The sequence below is a fragment of the Daphnia pulex genome, chromosome 10, assembly GCF_021134715.1.
Source record: "Daphnia pulex isolate KAP4 chromosome 10, ASM2113471v1".
NCBI lineage: Eukaryota > Metazoa > Arthropoda > Branchiopoda > Diplostraca > Daphniidae > Daphnia > Daphnia pulex.
The window spans coordinates 13,520,093-13,539,910 of NC_060026.1; the positions used below are offsets into that span (position 1 = coordinate 13,520,093).

General features: G+C 40.7%; 6 protein-coding genes across 11 annotated transcripts; 3 read left to right on the top strand and 3 right to left on the bottom strand.

The window, feature by feature from the left end:
* On the top strand, positions 1 to 2,341 carry LOC124203677 (transmembrane protein 209-like). The gene is made up of 10 exons (XM_046600443.1): positions 1 to 217; positions 293 to 477; positions 545 to 652; positions 726 to 902; positions 955 to 1,080; positions 1,144 to 1,374; positions 1,451 to 1,585; positions 1,659 to 1,837; positions 1,921 to 2,040; positions 2,105 to 2,341. Exons 1-10 carry the CDS (start codon positions 93 to 95, stop codon positions 2,228 to 2,230), a joined length of 1,512 nt encoding a protein of 503 aa, XP_046456399.1. The 5' UTR covers positions 1 to 92; the 3' UTR covers positions 2,231 to 2,341.
* A 266-nt stretch (positions 2,342 to 2,607) lies between these two features.
* LOC124203679 (RNA-binding protein NOB1-like) lies at positions 2,608 to 4,490 on the top strand. The gene is made up of 7 exons (XM_046600446.1): positions 2,608 to 2,794; positions 2,891 to 3,023; positions 3,094 to 3,656; positions 3,721 to 3,841; positions 3,911 to 4,029; positions 4,102 to 4,237; positions 4,303 to 4,490. The coding sequence occupies exons 1-7, from the start codon at positions 2,726 to 2,728 to the stop codon at positions 4,425 to 4,427; spliced, it is 1,266 nt and encodes a 421-aa protein (XP_046456402.1). The 5' UTR covers positions 2,608 to 2,725; the 3' UTR covers positions 4,428 to 4,490.
* An 18-nt stretch (positions 4,491 to 4,508) lies between these two features.
* LOC124203672 (apoptotic chromatin condensation inducer in the nucleus-like) lies at positions 4,509 to 10,562 on the bottom strand. Of its 5 annotated transcripts, none has more exons than XR_006878589.1 (10): positions 10,462 to 10,539; positions 10,029 to 10,338; positions 9,532 to 9,597; positions 9,256 to 9,461; positions 7,619 to 9,191; positions 6,935 to 7,170; positions 6,589 to 6,868; positions 6,117 to 6,521; positions 5,192 to 6,051; positions 4,509 to 4,907 (listed from the first exon to the last, which is right to left on the bottom strand). XR_006878589.1 is itself a non-coding variant. In XM_046600432.1 (9 exons), exons 2-9 carry the CDS (start codon positions 10,170 to 10,172, stop codon positions 5,320 to 5,322), a joined length of 3,642 nt encoding a protein of 1,213 aa, XP_046456388.1. In that variant the 5' UTR covers positions 10,173 to 10,372; positions 10,462 to 10,562; the 3' UTR covers positions 4,509 to 5,319. The 5 variants fall into 5 exon arrangements, 3 of the variants coding, with proteins under 3 accessions (XP_046456388.1, XP_046456386.1, XP_046456389.1); XR_006878588.1 differs by having other exon boundaries at positions 4,509 to 4,910; XM_046600432.1 differs by having other exon boundaries at positions 4,509 to 6,051; positions 10,029 to 10,372; positions 10,462 to 10,562.
* A 582-nt stretch (positions 10,563 to 11,144) lies between these two features.
* LOC124203678 (aspartate aminotransferase, mitochondrial-like) lies at positions 11,145 to 13,305 on the top strand. The gene is made up of 7 exons (XM_046600444.1): positions 11,145 to 11,320; positions 11,442 to 11,601; positions 11,662 to 11,790; positions 11,863 to 12,084; positions 12,148 to 12,304; positions 12,376 to 12,791; positions 12,860 to 13,305. Exons 1-7 carry the CDS (start codon positions 11,238 to 11,240, stop codon positions 12,980 to 12,982), a joined length of 1,290 nt encoding a protein of 429 aa, XP_046456400.1. The 5' UTR covers positions 11,145 to 11,237; the 3' UTR covers positions 12,983 to 13,305.
* Position 13,306: 1 nt separating this feature from the next.
* LOC124203693 lies at positions 13,307 to 14,254 on the bottom strand. 2 transcript variants are annotated; one of them, XM_046600462.1, is made up of 3 exons: positions 13,828 to 14,254; positions 13,609 to 13,770; positions 13,307 to 13,510 (listed from the first exon to the last, which is right to left on the bottom strand). In XM_046600462.1, exons 1-3 carry the CDS (start codon positions 14,097 to 14,099, stop codon positions 13,480 to 13,482), a joined length of 465 nt encoding a protein of 154 aa, XP_046456418.1. In that variant the 5' UTR covers positions 14,100 to 14,254; the 3' UTR covers positions 13,307 to 13,479. The 2 variants fall into 2 exon arrangements, with proteins under 2 accessions (XP_046456418.1, XP_046456417.1); XM_046600461.1 differs by having other exon boundaries at positions 13,577 to 13,770.
* A 757-nt stretch (positions 14,255 to 15,011) lies between these two features.
* Positions 15,012 to 19,028, bottom strand: LOC124203680. Its single transcript, XM_046600447.1, has 8 exons — positions 18,759 to 19,028; positions 17,925 to 18,643; positions 17,253 to 17,288; positions 16,997 to 17,049; positions 16,709 to 16,759; positions 16,561 to 16,633; positions 16,447 to 16,495; positions 15,012 to 15,398 (listed from the first exon to the last, which is right to left on the bottom strand). The coding sequence occupies exons 1-8, from the start codon at positions 18,808 to 18,810 to the stop codon at positions 15,244 to 15,246; spliced, it is 1,188 nt and encodes a 395-aa protein (XP_046456403.1). The 5' UTR covers positions 18,811 to 19,028; the 3' UTR covers positions 15,012 to 15,243.
* Positions 19,029 to 19,818: the final 790 nt, after the last annotated feature.

Sequence of the window (19,818 nt, forward strand, 5' to 3'; positions counted from 1 at the left end):
AACAACGGCTAGACTCAGTACAGACGATTTCTTCACACTGACTCGGTTTCCCATGGCTTTTGGTTGTTTAAAAATCGTATAATTTAAATAAAATGGATCAAAATGAAAGTTTAATCGTTAGGACAATATCTAAGAAAAGACAAATTCTTGAAGTTCAAAACCAAAAACCCTGGCTTGTCGGTAATCTAGTTGGAGCATTATTCCTAGCATACTACCTGTGAGTATAATGTCGATACAAAATTTGAAATGATAAACTTCTATCCAAAACATTAAAATCTTACATGTTTTAAAGGCATTTAGAAGATGAGTGTTATGAAATGACATCCACCCTGCTGTGGTACTCAAGTTTGGTTGTTTGCCTTGTCTTTGTATTGAATTTTGCCATTGGAGTCTTCTTCTATGTGAAAAGGACTAAAATTGACCCTCCCGTAATTCTCAGTCCTCAACAAAAGAAATTACTGGGTGTAGGAAATGATGGTTAGTAATTTGTGTTAACTATTCCCTATTTTGCAATGAAACCTAACAAAATTTTGAACTATTACAGAAATAGGATTTGTCACATCAACACCCACTTGCTCACCTATTTTGAAACGACCACCTTCTATTCCTTATATTCCTGTTGGATCTTCACCATCAACACCAGCTGTGAAGTGTAATTATATCCTTCAATTTAATCAAGAAGATATTTTTATTAAAAATTCTCCTTTTCTGAAAATTTGTTTTAGATCAACAAGCTGCAAACCAGTCTACAGGAAATTCCTCCTTGCAATTTCAAAAGGGAAGTAATAGCTCAGTGTTGTACACTTCACAAAATTGGGATCTGGAAGATGAACTTTATGAAGAAGATTCTTTTATGAAAATGTGCAAAAGTGTTGAAAGAGAGGAATTTCAAACAAGCAAAGGTAAATTTTGTTGAAAACCATTTGCAACCAGTATTTACACTTATTTATTCAGGCCAAAGCCAAGATGTCACTGGTATGAGCACAACAGCCTCTTCCTGGCATTATTCCCCATCTGCGTCAGGAATAGCGGATTTCTCTCCTCTCTTGAAAAAGTATACGTACCAACTTTCTTTTACAGGTGATTGAATTCATTAAAACGCTTTTTAACGCAAAATAACATTCATTCGTTTTTTGGTTATAGTACCAACCGCTGGAATAAGTGGGGTCGACGAAAGTACCAGTACTAAATCTCCTGCCAAAATAAAAGGTCGCGATGTATGGCAACAGTTAGGGATTTCTGATTCTCAACTACTAGAATATAATGAAAAATTTCGACTATGGCTTTCTTCGACTGTGCTTCAACCATTAGTTGCTGAAATTAATCGAATTAATGAATCATTGACAGCGCATGGGTTAGCTGATGCTAGAATTGGTAATTCATTAAAATAATATGCATTTTCTTGTGTATATTTGTTCACGTCTTATTTTATTAATTGCTTATTTATTAGGTGAATCGAGTTTGGAAAAATTGCGCAAAACCTGTCAACTAGCCCCTGTGGCAGCTAATATACCTTCTCTTGTCGAAGTACTTCCTTACTTGGAGGTGACTTCTCACCAAGATTACCTTGTTCGCTGCCTAAATCGTAAGTGTATTACATTGGAAATTGAAGATGATGAACCGTAAATTTTAAAATGTTTGCTTTCGTCATGTTATAGAACTAGCAGCCGGAGGATGCATGGGTAATTTCCGGTGGGATGGAGGGGCTAAGCGGAAAGATTTAGACGATAGCTGCCCCACTGACAGTGCGGTAATCATGCATTGCCTCGCTACCTATCTAGACAGCCAACTGCCGGCTTTCACAGATCGCCCAGATAGACGCCCCTTTACCGGACAGGTATGCAAATATTGCTTTCCGCTCTATCATTTTAGTGGTAAATGTTCCTAATTTTCATCATTTTCTCGGTCGTGTTTTTACAGTATTTAGTGAAATGCCCAGAGAAGCCACAACCGACTTCGAATCCCCTAATTGTCGAAGTCCAACTTAACCCACCTCATTACAAACTGGTCATGGGGCCAGATGAATACGAACTTCCGAAGGTATGATTTATTTTCATTATTTTAACGATTGATGCAGCTTCATTAATTTCATTATGTTTACCAGGGTCGAAACAACATGCTGCATACAGTGATACTTTTCTTTTGGTTAGTTAAAACGAAGTTTGAAGGTCGCATTGGACGAATTACTCTAGGTGACGCCGGACTTAATTTACTGTGGATATTCAATTAATGATGACGTCTGTTAGTTAATTTTAAATGTTCATAAGACATTGACAGACTTCAAAAAATCGACTCAAGTAAAACTGTTTTTCCCTTTTTGAAATAAATTTCTCGCCCAAAAGTCTTTTTCGTCTTTTGAATGTTTGATTGAAGAAGTTATTCGTGTAAGACAAAAAAGGAAGTAAGCATTGATAAAATGAAATTCAATCTTAATTTAATTGAGATTATGATTTTTTAATTTCCAAACTGGCCTATCTATAGAATCAAATAAACACACTCTTCGGCAAAACCAAAATTATATAAAGACAAAGTGAATTTTTAAAAATTGCGCATGAAAAACAACTGAGAAACGAAATATTTGACTTCAAGCCACGAAGGTTGTGCTAAACAGCTATTCATTCACCATAATAGCACACGTGCGAGTATACATACATGTCCTGCAAATTTATTTTGTTCGTGAAAAGTTTTGAACTTATACTATAGTGTTAACTACATTGAATCCAATATGAACGATAAAAAGATTAGCAAGCTAGTTGCTGATTCAGCAGCTTTCATCAGAAATGCGCAAATGCAGGTAACTTTAAAGATAGTTTCAAAATGTGTGTTCTTGTCTTGCATTTGCTAGATGACATTGTTGCTTGACTGTTCGTTTAATGTTTTACTACCCTAGGATATCGCTGAAGTTGTGTACACAGTAAGAGATGTAGTTGATGAAATCAGGGATGCAGCCACAAAACAGAGACTTAGAGTGTTACCTTATGAAATTAAAATGATGGAACCATCCCCTGATGCTATTGTTCGAGGTAACTATTGTCACTATTGTTTAGAGTCATAAAAATGTCATTAACAATAACTGTGTTCAACAAATTTCAGTGACTGAGTTTTCCAAGAAGACTGGTGATTATGCGACTCTGTCAGCCACTGATATCAAAGTTATGGCTTTGACATATCAGCTTGAAGTGGAATCTAATGGCAAAGAGCATCTGAAAACTGAACCTACTATCAAGAAAACTATAGTTATTGGTCCTAGACCACCTGGCCCTGAAAAAGTTGAAACATTGGCTGGCTTTTACATGCCCAAAGGCGGTGTGAAGCCAGATGATGAGATTGAAAAAGTGACTGAGCAGTTGTCAGAAGTTGTATTAGTACAAGATGAATCCAAAAAAGAAGAGGTCCATTCAGAAAATGAAAACACAAATGAAGAGAAAAATGGTGATTCTGGTAAAGGTGAAGATGAAGATGAGGAAGGATATGACACTGAAGAAGAATGTGATGAAGAAGAAGAAGAGGAAGATGAGTCTGAAGAAGAAGATGATGATGATGATGGTGGTTGGATTACTCCTGGAAATATCCAGCAGGTCAAGCATAGCATGGCTGGAAACACTGAAACTGTCCAACTTGATGTTGCATGCTTGACAACTGATTTTGCCATGCAGGTGGGATACATTAATGGACTTCAAATTAAATGAAGTTTTACTTATTCCCAACTTTACCATTTAGAATGTCTTGATGCAAATGGGTCTTCATGTAGTCTCCCTTGAGGGTCGACTGATTCACGAAGCGCGAACTTACATATTGCGTTGCTATGCTTGTTTCCGAACGACCAGCAATGTAACCAAAGGTAAATTTATACAATAATGTTTCTGCCTTTGTTGATGCATTTTTATTTACCGTTGTTTATCTTTTTCAGTCTTCTGTCCGAAATGTGGAAATCAAACATTGAAAAAAGTAGCCGTTAGTTTGAACGAAGACGGCACACTGCAAATTCATATCTCTAGCAGAAAAAAGTTGACAGCTCGTGGGAAGAAGGTAAATACGGCTTTCGTCATTAAACTTTAATTAAAATCAAAATTAATCGTAGCCTTTTCTATTTTTTCAAAGTTTTCTTTACCAACACCAAAGGGAGGCAAATACGCTTGCAATCCAATTCTCGTAGAAGACCAAAGAGAAGCTCAGCAACGCGCTACTCGTCTAGGTCGTACTAAAACGAATGCCCTAGATCCCGACTATGTTGCAGGTTATTAAACAAGTTTTAAATTGAAATCCTAACCGACTAACAAGATGTTTACTCGACTCGTGTAGGAAATTCACCTTTTGCTGTCAACGATGTCTATTCTCGCGCAGCGCAACTTGGACGAACAGGTCGTGCAACTAGCAACTTTAATCGCCGGAACCCTGCTGAATATCGTAAAAACAAAAAACGTTGATTGTATCCTTAGGTCTGTGTTACGAAAATATACTATGCCAAGCGGCTGTGTTTAAAAATTAAATTAATGCAAAAATATTGGTGGAGTTCATTACTTTGTATTTACGTAATACAGTGTAGGATGCCTTTTCAAGCGATTGGAATTTGTACGCCAGCCAATCAAACAATTTGTAAATTAGTCCATTGGAACTTAAGGTGTGAGAGTCAGACAATTACAGGGAGGAGAACAAACAGGCATAATTCAACCCGTAACAGAACATTTGGGTTGAATGTGTCAGTGACAGTATGCGTTGGTTGAAACCAGAAAGCAGTCTGGTGACAACGTACCAAGGGATTTTTTCCGAGTAGCCCCATACATCAAGCTAAAGTAAATCTTCACATCATAGGTTCTTTCTGTTATGTTTGTGACATCTTCTGCTTTTCCCCAATCAATCGCCGATCCTCGGTGACAATGAGGGGTTAACACACACAAGTTGAACGGCTGCTGAAAGATATAAAATTCCCGTTCAGAAAGTTTAGATTGGATGGCTCGCTACGATAGACCTGCAAACAAACGGATTATCCAGAAGGTGGTAGTAGGGAAAGAAAGAGGGGAAAGGTAACTAAGGCAAGGGATAAGAATAGAGAGGTAAAACGGGAAGGGGTACGATTAAACGTGGCAGGTGTACAAGGGGATAAAAGAGTGAAGGAAATTAGGGAATAAGGTATTTTCCGTAAGTTCTAAATTTTTAATTAAAAAAGAACAAGGTGTTTTCTTCCACGTACAATTCGAGAACTCGTCTCCCAATTCAAGAGTAGTTGTAGTCATCTTGCAGCTGATTGGTTTCTTTCTAGCCCAATCTTCTCCGAACCAATCAGTGTTGTGACTGAAGATTGTTAAATATTCGTCATCTTTATCTCTTGCGTGGGGGCGTTTTACTGTTGTTCCGTCTCTTGTTCGGACTTGATGAGGTAGTGCTCGACGAGCTTCTAGATGAAGATCTGCTGCGTTTGCGAGAGCGTTGGCGATCTTTTTCGCGTTCCTTTTCACGATCTCGTTCCCGAGCACGCTGCCTTTCGCGCTCGTTTTCACGCTGTTTCTCTCTTTCACGTTGTCGCTGTTGCAGCTCTTCGTCCCTGCGTTGCTGAACTTCTCGTATACGAGTCTCTCTTTCAGCAAGCCTCTGGCGACGCATCTCTTCCTTCTCTGCAATTTGACTTGCAGTCAGGGGCAACCAATAAATGAATGGAGCGGCTTTGGTTTTTCGGAACAAATCGTCCAACAGTTTGGCGGGCGTTTCGTCTTTTGGTTTGAGTTCTCCGTCGTCTTCCCCAGCGGGGTGTGCTCCTTTGTGGGCTTGCTCTAATTTCTCGGATCCTTGTTCACCAGTTTTTCCCAAATCCCATTCGCGTACTTTTTCAGCCTTGTCTCGCTTCCCTTCAATGGACTGGATGGCTGCGGCGGCCGCTCGCATTGTTGGTTCAATTTTGGCTACAGGTGGGTTGGTTGTTTCTTTACCAGACATGCGGTTCTCTAATTCTTCTACAGTTGAGTAATCAACCAGGAGGGTTTTGGGATTAGATGTAGGCCAATGAATTCCGTGTAAGGCAGCCCGAGTTTCTTCAGCTTCTTCCTCAGTTTCGTACTGTAGACACAAGAAAAATATAAGTCATCTTTTATGAACTGTAAAAAAGGATTGAAGAAAATTACCTGGATCAAACAAGAGGACTTGACTCTATCAATCCAAAACTTTCCATCGATGAGGTGTCCAGTACGAGCAAGCAATTCTTTAAGCTGATTAATAGTAAATGGTCGAACCAAATTTGAAACATTAAGAACGGATGATCGAGGTTGTTGGGCTGGACTAGTTGCTTCTAATAATGGGGCAGCAGCAGCTAGAACAACTTCTGGTTTAGCAGGGGCGAAGGCTTCGGCCGCAATTTCAACTGCTACACGTCTCACAACCTCCATTTTTTCAACTTTTTCAGCAGCTGGTAAATGATGGTCTTCACTTTCTTGGGCCTGATTAACGGTGGGTTTTGTTGAGGGTTGAAAGTTAGGACTGCCGAGGCGAACTTCTTCCGCTGAGAGTGGTTTAGCATCCGGTACGAGAGACTATTTGAAGAATTGCAAGCAATTATTTTTGTGCTCACTTAACACATGAAATGTATTGATGTGTTACCTTAAGGGAATCTGTGGAAATAACTAAGGCAGGCTTCTTGGTAGGCAGAAGCTGGCTAGTTCCCCATCTTCGTTTTCTTGGTGCTTCAGTTTCTCCTGATTCAGCCTCAACATTAGGCAACTGTTTCCTTATTTTCCATTTTCTCACTGTGTCTCCTTTTATTACTTCAGACTGAGGTGCTACTTCAACCTTCTGTTTGGTGTCATGGGGTGATACACTCCTTCCATTCCTGTTTCTCTCAACTTCTGGGCTGCTTTGTCGTGGGCTAGGTGATCTGGAACTTGAAATATTAAAGAAAACACTAACTTTATTGCTTGTTGTTGTGACATTTAATAAAAACGCCTACCTTGATTTTTCACGCCCCTGGTCACGATTGTCAGCAACTTCTTCTGCTTCAGGTGCTTCTGTAAGTTTCAGGCTTTCATCAATTGTTTCAGTGGTGTCCATCTGAAGTTCATCTTCTTCATTGTCATCAGTGGGTTGTTCTTCAGGAACTGGGTCTACTTTGACAACTGGTTGCTCACACACATCTGATTTGATCAACGGTGGCGTTTCGTTTTCGACAGCCATTGCAGTCACAGCCTACAGAAATAAATATTAGGTTAAGTAAGTAAATTGATTCAATGAAACAATGCCATATTACACACGTGGCAGATGCTAGTGAGATACCCTAGTGCCGAAGAAATATGACTAACAACAAAATGGTATCACGTGTAAAGATAAGACTATTAATATCAAGTTACAGTTTAAAAACTCGGAACGGCCAACGACAACCGATTGTTAATACGCAACAGATCTTATGAGCTTAAAGGTTTGTGACGACAGCGAGTTTTCATTCTGCTAATTCTCTACCCCTAATTGAAACAACGTTGCCAGGTACTCAGAGGGAGTGAAAAATGGGAATAAAAGAAAAAATTTAAATTTTCCATAAAGAATTGGGTCAGAAACAAAATTTAAATGGTACATAAAAATTATCTGAAATTATGAACAACTCTAAATAAAAAATTTATAACATTTTTAGAAATATTACCTTAACCGGGGGTGAATCGACGCTATCTTCTTGCGAATCGGTAGGTTTAGTAACTTCTTCTTTAGACTCTTTCGTTTCGGGCTGATCCTTCAACTCAGGCTCTTTCGTTTCGGGCTGATCCTTCAATTCAGGCTCTTTCGTTTCGGGCTGATCCTTCAACTCAGGCTCTTTCGTTTCGGGCTGATCCTTCAACTCAGGCTCTTTCGTTTCGGGCTGATCCTTCAACTCAGGCTCGCATTTCATGATTGGTTTGTTTTCACACAGATCCGTTTTCTCTGGCTCGGATTGATCGGTTGGTGTAGTTTCACACTGATCCATTTTCTCGGGTTCCGATTCCGTGATTGAAATATCTCTATTGGGGGTTTCAGAGGGGACATTTGTCTTTTCTACAGTTACGAGATCTACAATCGGTTCTTCGATTTCAGCGGGCGGTACGATTTCCACAACAGATACAGAAGCGTCGACAGTATCGTTTTCATGTACCTCAATCGCTGAAGAGTTCGCAACCGGTTCCTCTAACTTTGCAGTCTCTACTTTTTCCTCTAAAATTACGAGATCCGCTTTTTGAGAAGCTTCATCTACCTTGCTATCCGTGGTCATATCTAACGCTTCATCCTCCTTAACATCCTCTACCTTTTCTACGTTTTTTTCTTCGATTTTAACTTTTTCTACAACTAATTCTACTGGTGGTACTTCTACCGCGCATTCGCTTTTAACCGGTTTTGCTTCATCCTCGACAGAAATGGTTTCTGTCTTGCTTGGATTATCTGCTAGCGGATCGGTAGCGCAAGGCGCTACATCCTTCGACTCTTCTTCGCTACACTTTTCAACAAGGGTTACAGTGACAACGGGCTTGTGGGGTTCAGGGTCTTCCTGTTTAACATTCAACGAAGGATGTTCAACATTTTCTTTAGGTTTTTCCGATTTGTGTGCTAAAGATTTTTCAGCCGAGGCCGAAGCTGCAGCTTCTTCCTCTCTTTCTTTCTCTGACCAGACCTCGACAAGACGGGGAAAGACTCCTTCTTCTTCTTCTTCGTCGTCGTCCTCCTCATCCTCAGACACATCGGTGGGTGGAGGTTTCACACTATGCGCCTTTTGTCCTCGCAATACTCGTCCGTCTTTCTTTACGGGGGAAGGAGTTTCTACCTTAACCGGTGAAGGGATTTCTTTTTTTACCGGTGAGGGTTCTTTCTTAACAGGTGAAATCTCTTTCTCTTTTTCCACCTTCAAATTGATGGCTTCACCATAGAGACTGGAAGGCGGTGGATCCCGCCTTTCTGATGTCCCACTCCCTTGATATCTATCCACATGGTCTGCAATTGAAAATTGTCCGGTATCCGACTTACCAGGACCCTTACTAGAGGCAGGCTGCTGAACATATTTGAGTAGCTTATGTTTACGGGTCTGGGGAGTCATGGATTCTTCCTCCTCACCGGTGGTATCACTCTCGTGTCTCGCCCCGTCTTCATCTCGCTTTTCTTGTGGTGGAGTGGAGTAAGGCATCGACTCTGGTGTTTGAAAATCCAGTGCGGATTTGTGCGCTTTTGGCGTAGATGTAGACTCTTCGTTTTTCCTACATTAACATACACTGTGTTGAGTAAATGTTATTTTTTATTTGAAATTACTTTAGAACTTACTTTGGCCTCATGGCTTTTCTGGGAGATTTTTTGGTTGGAGATACATCAGACGCTTCATCCTCGTCTTGAGTTGTTTCTTCAGCACTAGCTTCTGATTCACGCTTCTTTTCTTCATATTGTTTCTTGGCTTCTCTTTGTACTTGGAACCTGGCCTGCTGTGCAGCCAAGTATTCACGAATGAAATCATTTTCAGTTTCATTGCATAGCTAACATGATGAAAGATCATTTAAAAATTGTCTGTAGATCAGTGCAAACAAATGTGATAAGAGTACTTACCGAAAGGTTTGGAACATGCTCTTCATCAGCTAAGGCAGCCTCGCGGTCTTCCTCTAATTGCAGGTGCTAATGAAGAAACAAATGCAACAAAAGTTTAGCTTACTTCAGAATCCTTCTTATATAATAAACTAAAAAGAAGTTTGGCTCCTAGTCTTATCATATTGCATTATCATTCATGTGGGATTTCATTTAAAGTCAGAAGATGGAGTGATGAAATCCAAACATATGTTAGTTCAAATATAGCCTGTAGGGGGTCTGAAATGTAAACAAAATTTGTTTCTGCTTAAAAAAAAGGGAAAAAAATTGCAATGCTACCAGAATATGAGGTTAAGACTTAATATCCTATATTGATTTGCTTAATGACAGATCCCCCCCCCCCCATGGCGACACACGCTGAAAGCGTCTGTTTGCGTCGAGGGGGATGGGCTAACAACAAAACCCGGAGCTAGAGGACGGGAAACACATTAGCGGTTTTTTCAAGTTAAAAGAATATTTACCAATCTGAGCCGCTCTAGCAAATCCTTTTTGCTTCCTGATTTCGGGAGGCTCCTTTTTTCTAGTTCCTGTTTCAAATCAACGACGCGTAGGGATGAAATAGGTTTCCCCCCAACACATAACTCTCTTCCCCGATTGTCCGCCATCGTTTTCCTGTGAAGAATCAAGTGTGATGCTAGCTATCTCAGGCCAGCGCATTCGCTCGGCGACGTTTGTACAGCGCACCTAGCGGTAGCTTCGCGCAACACGTCATAAACATCAAGTCCTACTCCTTCAGTCCTGCTGCTGGTCTATATTTACTGCATCTACAGTCTACACGATGATATACGTTTAAAAAAAATAATGTCTGGTCATATTTAAATAAACAGCAATTAAAATTCAACCAACTATACGTATTGGATTACTTAGAAGTATTTTGTTTAGATTAATCCTTACTGTTGCTGTTGAAACGGTTTTTGCCTGCACACGACTAATAGGGTCAACACGAACACAAGCAAAGTAGAGCAACGACTGTGCAGTTTGAAACAGCTTTAGTAGAAATAGCAACTGCAATGGGAACAAGGGGGTAATTAAGATATGGAGGGTCAGGTCCAATCAAAAGTCCAATGATTCATGAAAGGTAGAGCTCAATGACCCGTACCCTGTTGTTTCTAGTTTCTAACGAACAATTTATTTTCCCCATGATACAAAAATAAGCATTATTTATTCATTGTTAGCAGCAGAGCAATTTCCTCTGGAAACACAATCATTCACACAAATGCAGTGTGACCTACTTTGAAGAGGATTCCTTAACAAACCTACAACTGCTTGCTACTTCTTATTAGTTGAAAATTTGAAATAGACTATTGTGCAATTGAAATGAAAAGCTTTTTTCAATTCAATTTCATCCAAAACAAAATTAACTCTGCTATTACATCAAATAACTGCGCCACTTTTTACCTGCTATTTTATTGGTTGCCAAGTTTAGACATTCCCCTTAAATTGTCGATCAAATATAAATTACTTATTTCCCACTAAATTATTTTAACTCATGTTATAGAATTATGAAGATGATGAATAACCGAAAATGTTTTCATTAAAATTTTTCTCACCGACTACTTGACAATGCTGATGCTCAGCAGGAAATCCAGTCGGAGGAAATCACCAATTGCCAATTGCAGACGTGCAATTCTGTCCGGTTTCATACTTTCATTGGTTCCGGTCAGCACAACATGGCACTCATCTCGTCACTGAAATTTTTTTCGCCGTCAACTTTGACTACCGCCCAAAATGCTTTGTCCGTTTCGTCTAGAAAGTACGTATCGTATTTGTATAAATATCTGTGAAACATTGTTACCGTCCGTTGTTACCGTCCGTTACGGATGACCTTGTACGGCCTTGAATCTTCGATTACTTAACTTTCTTGGCAATTACAGTTCCTCATGGTGGAGTCATGTCGAGATGGGACCTCCTGACCCTATCTTGGGAGTAACTGAAGCCTTCAAGCGTGACACCAACCCCAAGAAAATGAACTTGGGTGTAGGAGCCTACCGAGATGACAATGGAAAACCATTCATCCTGCCATCTGTGAAATTGGTATTTCTGTGAGATTTGTTCATTATATTCCAATAGCTTAATTATAGTTATTATGTTCAGGCTGAAGAGGAAATCCAGAAGAAGAACATGGACAAGGAGTACTCGCCTATCTCCGGTAGTCCAGAATTCTGCAAAGCTACCATCAACCTTGCCCTTGGAGAGGACAATGAATGGACTAAGAATGGATTGGTCAGTTTTCACATGTGCCAACAAAGATGTTTTATAGTTATAAACAATTGCCTTTAAAAATTTTCATTGCAGAATGCTACTGTGCAAGGAATTTCAGGAACTGGTTCCCTCCGTATTGGTACATCTTTCTTGTCTGCTTTTTTCCCTGGCAACAAAGACCTGTATATGCCAACACCCACATGGGGCAATCACGTTCCTCTGGCCAAGCACGCTGGTTTGGGAGTTAAACAGTACCGATATTACGATCCCAAAACCTGTGGTTTCGATTTCCACGGGGCCCTGCAAGATATTGCTGTAAGTTGAAAAACTCTGGTTTCTACAATCTCACTCATACCTCATTATAATGATCAATTACAGAAAATTCCCGAACGTTCCATGATTCTTTTGCACGCTTGTGCTCACAATCCTACTGGAGTCGATCCCAAACCAGAGCAATGGGCTGAAATGTCCAAAGTAATTAAGGAAAAGAAACTGTTTCCTTTCTTCGATATGGCCTACCAAGGATTTGCATCTGGTAAATTTACGCTTTGTCGATATTAAAAATTAATTTCAGAAAATATTTTTACATTCTTTTGCATCTGGTAGGTGATATTGACAAAGATGCTACCCCAGTCAGGATGTTCTTGAAGGACGGACACCAGATCGCCCTTTCCCAATCGTACGCCAAAAACATGGGCTTGTACGGCGAACGTGCAGGAGCCTTCTCCCTTATCTGCAGCTCTAAAGAGGAAGCTGCTGCCACCATGTCGCAGCTGAAGATTATCATTCGTCCCATGTATTCTAACCCACCAGTCACTGGTGCAAGAATCGCTACAGAGATCCTTACAACCCCATCCATACGTTCTCAGTGGCTGAAGGATGTGAAAGGCATGGCCGATCGCATCATTTCAATGCGCCAACTTCTACGTTCCAACTTAGCTAAGGAAGGATCATCCAGAGACTGGGCACATATTACCGATCAGATCGGTATGTTCTGTTTCACTGGAATGGCACCTGCTCAGGTACGTTTTCAACTATTCTTATCTTCTGTTAAATTCAGCTTTACTGATGCATTGTTTATCATTATTAGGTGGAGAAGTTGACCAAGGACTTTAGCGTTTACCTAACTAAGGATGGACGTATTTCAGTTGCTGGAATCACGTCAAAGAACGTTGAATACTTGGCGCACGCCATGCACCAAGTGACGAAATAAAGAGCTCCAAAATGTCCCTCCGATGATATTCTAGGATATGTAATCCTGTTTATCAGCTAGCTGCATCATAGTCAACTGTCGGATCACCACGGTATGGAGACCTGCAATCGCCCTTGGAACCCCCCCACTCCTTAATGGATGTTATCCTTCCCGGTTATTATTTCCACTTGTTTACTTTAATGGTTATGGTAGTCCTCGAACTTTTAGCGATCGGAGAAGATAAGTCACCACTGGATGGGACATCCGAGTATATCTTTAATCATATACAATTCTGTTCATGAATACAGATGGTGATAGTCTTGTCGGTTGACGACCCAACTAAACTCTCTGTGAATTCAATTTATTTTCTTTGATTGTACTTTTGAGACATGGGTAACGTTAATGATGTGTGATTAAATGTTAATTAATGTTTGTCGAGTATTCATGTAGTGAGGAAGGTTCTTCCACTTCAAGCCGTCGTCGATTGTAGTCGCCGACTTCGTGATTTGGGACGGCGGTTACCTTCTTCTACTTCCGCTCGTCTTGAACCTATTGAAGAACAGGTTGGATATAGGAAAGGTATTAAAGGTTTAATGGTATTGTTTTTAAACGAACTAAATTGACGCGCTGAAGCACGGTGACTGAACCTAGACGGTGTAGAATGTGGAACTGATGGTTTGGGTGTTGGAATAGCATTGCGGACGGAAGGTGCCGACGAACAACTCGTTGATCGAGTGTGTTGGCTTGCGCCAGGACGTGATCGTTCCAATCCGCCCCAGTCGAACTCTTCTTGCTCTACATGTTTCCATCTGGAATTTAAATAGTTGAAACTGAATTCTTATTGAATTAATTGCTAATTTAAGCACCTGTTGCGACAGGATTTAATGAGGAGTGTGATAATAGCTGCTGTTCCAGCTGTGATCCATGCGATGAGTAACCAGAGAAGAACGCCATCAACGCAAAGCACAACCGGACTAGATATATTGTTACTTTCAGCCGGTGTGACGGCTGGTGTTGTTCGATTGATGATGTTATTCGATAAACCGCCTCCTTGCATCCGAGTGGAATTCCGGGTATGAGCTTCGTAAAGGTTGGTTGTTGCAGCTGGATAGAAAGCGGCGATGGGTAATTTCGACATTGTAATGTATTCCTTTTTTTATTGATTCAACTGATATTCATAACTCCTCCAACTGAACCGCCTTTGTGAAGCCAAAAACCAAACACCAAGTGAAATAAAGAAACACGAGCCCAACCAATTCTAACCGAAGACAGAACTCGACTGGACGTCCGAACGGTCTCGGCTTGAGAGGCAACCGTTCGCTCCTCTGCAGGGAGTAGGCTACCTGCTCTGCGTAAAAGAAGATTTCAAAGAAAGAGAAATGCTGTTGTTTTTCTTCTCAACAGCTTGTCCCGCAAGAGTGTTTAAAGCGCCAGCTGCTAATAGCCGAGCCCATGCAATGCGTACTAACTTGTGTTTTGGTGCTAGAAATAGGAAATAATCATCATAAATGGACTTATTTGTTGCAGCATCGCATTTCAGTCCCCCCCGCCGGAGGCCTTTTTAAATAGTCAAAAGTCGCAACGGTTCATCTCAGCTGCAAATCCTCTTCATTCTTGTTCCCTTTTATAAGATTTCTATGTCTTTTCAGTTTTTTGATAAAAAGCTTTGATTCAGGAAGGTTTTCCAGCCGGCGACCACCAACGACCTCCCAAGTATTCGCTTCCGAGTTAAGTAACATGACGTTGAAGGAAATGTACAATGAATAAAAGTCAATGGAATGTAAAAAAAATGAACGTGAAAAATTCCCCTCATCTGTAGATGAAAGTGCAATAACATTTTCGCAGTCCGTAAAACTTTACGAGCTATTGACGAATTCCTATGTTAAGCGTAACATTTTTACGATCGTTTGGTAATTAACATTATTTCTTTTTATTATCAGATCCATTTGGAAAATCTCAACGACGTGTTTTTATTATTAGCGCTCCAATCTTCCAAGAAATTTACCGGTACGTTTTAATTTTTTTTTTTTTTGTAAATCTTAAAATGAAATTTCAGTTTTTGTGTCTTGTATTTTCTGTTCGTCTCCCGTTGACAAAATAAGTGTATATGTTCCATTCTCTTGGAATTGAACTGAGAAAACAATTTGAGTCGAGTGGTAATGGTTAAAGAGTGGTTTGGGCGACGAAATCCGGGGCGGAAACAAGTGGGTAGAAGGGCGGCAGATTATTTTATTATTTATGATTGTTTCTTGAACAGTTGATTATTAAGGCATAGGTGGTGCTCATTGGCCGCGCAGAATCGGATGTTTGATTCGATTGCGGTGCTTGCGTAATCGGTTTCCCTTCAGTTTGGCGTTGATCATGTGTTTGGCGAAACAGGAGGCTGCAATCCGATCGCATTCGCAAGTCATGTCGGCGCACCTGTCACCTGTTCTGACTGAAATTCAACACATTCAAAAGAAACAGAAATGATTACAGACAATGTCTGTCCGGCCACTGGGCGGATGCGACGGTAAGTGTGTCTAAAAGAAAACTTCTTGTCTCATGTTACGGTATCGTGATTAAGAGTTTACAAATTCCCGTTAGGGATTTTGATCAAACAAATTGTCCAACACAATTTTCGGGAAACCACAAAAGTCTAAGATAGATAATCCTGTCACAATTTCATTTTAATTCTACCTGCGAGCTATGGGTTTTTGTTTGTTTATCAAAGGTGTCGGACATTTTGTTTGTTTCTAGATTTCGAAATAATTCCGGGAAATCAAAAATTTCCAATGCCGGAAAACAGATTTAAGACAAATGTGAATTCCCATTCTTTTGATTTTCTTAAATCGATTTGAACCAAAATTCCTGTAGAACTCCGTCGCTTCCATTACATCTGTAGGGAGATGTGAACCGTTTTCTTTACGGTGTCGATGAAATTTGAATTTCACCGCGCGCTAAAAGTGCTACACGCTGTCGGAAATGTTATCCATCTGCTGCTGCTGCTTGCGTTTACTATGCAATTGTACGTCGGCGCCAGATGGCTGAGCTCCTCATCAAATTATACACGGCATTCACCTCCCTCCGGCTCCGATTATGCCCGAGTCGAAAGGTGAACGGTCGGAAGAAGGTGCTGGTGAACCATCAAAAACACACACACACTGGATGGTCCATCAACAACAGCATGTGTAAATCATTTATTCTCTAGACTCTTAGAAAAACGGGACTAGAGAAAAGAATTTTTTGGAGAGAATCGTGTCATTCGCTAGCGAAAGTGTGCGGGTTGACGTCATAGTCCCTACATATTTCATCTCAGTTTCCTTATTCCTTTTGTTTTTTAATAATTTTGTTTTTTTTTTCTCATTCTTTCACCAGCACTTTCTTCTTTTCTCTTTTATGTTAACCGCCTTCGTCTGCCTCGACACTGGTTTTTGGATCTCTATTTCGAAAGCCGATTCGAAAATTTTTCCGATTGGAAAAAGAATTTTGATTTTTATACGTACGGCAGTAAGCTTGTTTCCGGTCCTCTACCCATCGCCAAGCATAGTGAACCTAAAAGGTAAAAAAAAATTAATTAAATTCATTTAAATCTAATACGCGTAGTGGAATGATTTTACTGAATATGGAGTCTGGAAAATGCCTTTGCACGGAAGTCTTTCCACGTCACCGTAACATTTATCGTGAGTCATGCTGGAAAGAGAGATCAAACGATTAAATGATTGCGTCGTGTTATATCAGATTAAGATAATTAATTATGCAAATTACCAGCATTGGTCAATGTTGTCTAGCGCCGGTCCCATACCACCAGATCCGCACCTGCAATTAATGAATTAACCGAAATCACGATTTTACAACGTTTCAAATGCCATCTAGTAGTCGAGTATGAAACCGCGACGAAAAGAAAAGGTCGTGATTGAAACAAATTGATTTCCGATCCAATTAAAAATGAATCAAGGGGTGACCGTGGAAATCAATTAGTTTGGAAAGGAAATGCGACGAAGAAACCCGAGATTCGTTTAGAAAGTTTATTTTTAAAATAAGATAATATCGTACCAATTTCCGTAGTAAAGTAGACGCAGAGGACTGGCGCGAGTGTAGAGGATCACCTTGAACATTTCAAAAAAGGATAATCGTTAATGGTCGTAACATTAGTCGTTCGTCCACCAAACTCTCTCTCATCAATTACCCTAATCTTTTCAAAAAAATTGAATTCAATCAAAAGAAAGAAACTCTTGTAACGTTAGGAAGACAGAGCTACGGTACTGATAAGATGAAGGTCAACGAACACGTATATAGAAAATATCCTTACCATGCCACCGAATTGAGGAATGCTGCGCCGCTCAACCTGCCAAAAGCATCAACACGTTATCGCTCGTCGTGGGGGTATCAAACAACAATAATAATAACACAACCCGTCCAACAAGTTTTCCGTCAGCCGGAAGGGTAAAAAGAAAAGACAAAAAGGCAAGAATGGATTATATAGTATAGAAGTTGTTTTTTCCATAGTAGATAACACTAATCACCCCCAGCTGCTGAGTAGCTAACGTGCTTGTGACACAGCCAATGGCATTCATTTTGTTTTTTCCCCCTACAGAGCTGCAGGTGAATCAGAATTAGACCAAGACCGAAAAAAGATTCTCATTTTTGTTGAAATGAGCAAAGGGCGGATGGAATTGACATTCCTTTTATTTGGCCTAGCGTGACTGGGATTTCTGTCTATCCTCGTTTTTATTATTTTCTTCTTGTCCTCGACGCATAATGAACTTGTCGACGAGGAAATGACAGACATGTGGGTGACGGCAGACCTGACGTCACACGTACAAATCGAAATGGATAACGTTATTTTTCAAGAAACAAAAGATTTCCCCGTATACGTGTATTGTAACACGACATGCATTCATTAAGAAAGAAGTGCCAGAAATGTAGAAAAATGGAGTGAGAGGGTGTGAAAATGAAATTCAGGAACTTTGTGTTAGTGTACCATGGGTAAGTCGTTCATAATCATTTCTCCGTTGGTGATGACGAAAGGCGTTCGGGTTTGGACGACTTCGATGGTGGCCGACGTTTCCTCAGCCTCGCCATTAACTAATTGATTTCTCCTTCTTTGGCGGGTCAGGTTATCTCGCAGGAGCTGGGCCAGTTCGGCGGAAGAAACCGGAGAAGCCAGAGCAGTCGACGGAGGACTACCCCCTGGAATTTGAAATTGGCGCCTTGGATTATTATTACGGCGACTGATGGCCGATGATGGATGGGCCGCTGGCTCTTTTCGACGGAAGAATAAAGCTCTGCCTTCCGGTTGGTGGTGCTCTTGGGCCGTGCTCCGCAACACCCTAAGATGGATGTGAGAGTCGGCGAAGCGTGACCACGACTGGCCAGCAGTCAGGTTGTTATTTTCATCCGTCACTTCGTCCGACTTGATGGTTTTCCCCTCGCCGCTGTTGGACAAATCGCGGCCCTCGAGCGCGTCTGGATTCTCTTCCGGCCGCGCCAAGTACGACAGAATAACGGAAAGGAAAGCTTGTCGCTGGACCTGCAGCGATTCGGCGGCGACCAGCGCCGATGGTGTCATGAACGATGACTCTGTTGACGTCGTCGTCGTCGTCACAGTGCTGTTATTCCGGGCGTGCCCAATCCTCACCAAATTACGAATCCTTCCCGATTCCGTTGTGTTGCTCCCTGCGACCGCCAACACCACCAGCACTGCAGCACATTAACACATTAAAAAGACCCCACAAAAATTGGTTTTTCTCAAATCATTTGAAACCAAAAATAAAAGAATAACGATCATCGATCAAAAACAAAAATTCGAACTTACGTAAAATCGCGGATGTTAACCGCTTCTTTATCCTTGGACATTTGAACGGCATTCCGAATTGAAATGTCTTTTACTTCAAATTTCAGAAAAATATAACTTGCACTGCGAATGAAATATGTCGAGATCTGCTGGAGCGGCGGAAATCGACCACCAGTCACAACGGCGATCTGATGGCTTCTCTCTTCTGGAAATAAGAAACCCCCAAAAAGTTGGGAGCAGAGAGAAACGAAACAATAGCGAACGAGAAGAAACGTCCGATAGAAGGAAAAGCAGCGCGTCTCTACCGGTCCGTGAACTGAAAAACTGCAAAAAAAAGGGGAAGAAAACAAACCCCAGCTTACAAAGGAGAAAGTGAAACCGACTGCATAGAGACATACGACTATATTTGGTCATTGATCACACACCTAGTATACATACTATGTATACGTGAACCAAAAACAAAAAAAAAATTGAGTAATTGCCAGACCGCTAAGGCGAAAGAGATGGGCATCGAAATTTTCTAATTTGGAAGGCGTAAGTGATTGCTAGTGCAGCACGTGACGAATAAAGGAGATTGTGTGTGTGTTTTTTCCTTCGGGCAGCAGGTTCCATTTTGCGCATAGGAACTGGGAAAATATAGGTAACTAGGTGGATGCGGATGAGCGGATATCCCGTTATGAAATTAATTTTTTCAACGTTCGCAGAAAAGGTGTGCGGAACTGCGGATGAAATTTGTGCAGTAATTAATTTCACTTTTCAATTATTAATCGATTGATCATTAGGTTAACAAGAATATCGAATGGAATAACTTTCTAGGCAATTGTGAAAATAAGTCGAATCACGGATACCAGTTTTCGGGAAATCAATTCCGCGTTTGATTTGAGCCCAATTTTTTTGTTTCTTAACCAAAAGAGAAATTATCATTTTGGTTGTGTACATATGCAACAACGACGTAAATTCTCAACAAACTTTCTCTTGGAAAAATAAGAAAAAAAAAAGCAACTGGGTCCTCTCTCCGATTTCTCCTGGCTGACTTTTATTCTTTTGGCAGAAAGTGACGTTGTTTAGGTGCGTCGCGTTG

What these genes read in the sequence shown, in the direction of transcription:
- LOC124203678 (XM_046600444.1), top strand. Translation starts at nt 11,238, where the DNA reads ATGGCACTCATCTCGTCACTGAAATTTTTTTCGCCGTCAACTTTGACT. An exon ending in TCCTGCCATCTGTGAAATTG is followed by an intron (nt 11,602 to 11,661) that starts GTATTTCTGTGA and finishes TATTATGTTCAG; the next exon opens with GCTGAAGAGGAAATCCAGAA. An exon ending in AATGGACTAAGAATGGATTG is followed by an intron (nt 11,791 to 11,862) that starts GTCAGTTTTCAC and finishes TTTTCATTGCAG; the next exon opens with AATGCTACTGTGCAAGGAAT.
- LOC124203679 (XM_046600446.1), top strand. Translation starts at nt 2,726, where the DNA reads ATGAACGATAAAAAGATTAGCAAGCTAGTTGCTGATTCAGCAGCTTTC. An exon ending in GACCAGCAATGTAACCAAAG is followed by an intron (nt 3,842 to 3,910) that starts GTAAATTTATAC and finishes TATCTTTTTCAG; the next exon opens with TCTTCTGTCCGAAATGTGGA. An exon ending in TGACAGCTCGTGGGAAGAAG is followed by an intron (nt 4,030 to 4,101) that starts GTAAATACGGCT and finishes ATTTTTTCAAAG; the next exon opens with TTTTCTTTACCAACACCAAA.
- LOC124203680 (XM_046600447.1), bottom strand. Translation starts at nt 18,810, where the DNA reads ATGCCGTTCAAATGTCCAAGGATAAAGAAGCGGTTAACATCCGCGATT. An exon ending in GTTAACATCCGCGATTTTAC is followed by an intron (nt 18,644 to 18,758) that starts GTAAGTTCGAAT and finishes AATGTGCTGCAG; the next exon opens with TGCTGGTGGTGTTGGCGGTC. An exon ending in GACAACATTGACCAATGCTG is followed by an intron (nt 16,634 to 16,708) that starts GTAATTTGCATA and finishes CTCTCTTTCCAG; the next exon opens with CATGACTCACGATAAATGTT.
- LOC124203677 (XM_046600443.1), top strand. Translation starts at nt 93, where the DNA reads ATGGATCAAAATGAAAGTTTAATCGTTAGGACAATATCTAAGAAAAGA. An exon ending in GGAATTTCAAACAAGCAAAG is followed by an intron (nt 903 to 954) that starts GTAAATTTTGTT and finishes TTATTTATTCAG; the next exon opens with GCCAAAGCCAAGATGTCACT. An exon ending in GTTAGCTGATGCTAGAATTG is followed by an intron (nt 1,375 to 1,450) that starts GTAATTCATTAA and finishes CTTATTTATTAG; the next exon opens with GTGAATCGAGTTTGGAAAAA.
- LOC124203672 (XM_046600432.1), bottom strand. Translation starts at nt 10,172, where the DNA reads ATGGCGGACAATCGGGGAAGAGAGTTATGTGTTGGGGGGAAACCTATT. An exon ending in AGCATGTTCCAAACCTTTCG is followed by an intron (nt 9,462 to 9,531) that starts GTAAGTACTCTT and finishes TCATCATGTTAG; the next exon opens with CTATGCAATGAAACTGAAAA. An exon ending in AGTCCTCTTGTTTGATCCAG is followed by an intron (nt 6,052 to 6,116) that starts GTAATTTTCTTC and finishes TTGTGTCTACAG; the next exon opens with TACGAAACTGAGGAAGAAGC.
- LOC124203693 (XM_046600461.1), bottom strand. Translation starts at nt 14,099, where the DNA reads ATGTCGAAATTACCCATCGCCGCTTTCTATCCAGCTGCAACAACCAAC. An exon ending in ATTAAATCCTGTCGCAACAG is followed by an intron (nt 13,771 to 13,827) that starts GTGCTTAAATTA and finishes TTTAAATTCCAG; the next exon opens with ATGGAAACATGTAGAGCAAG. An exon ending in TGCTTCAGCGCGTCAATTTA is followed by an intron (nt 13,511 to 13,576) that starts GTTCGTTTAAAA and finishes GTTCTTCAATAG; the next exon opens with GTTCAAGACGAGCGGAAGTA.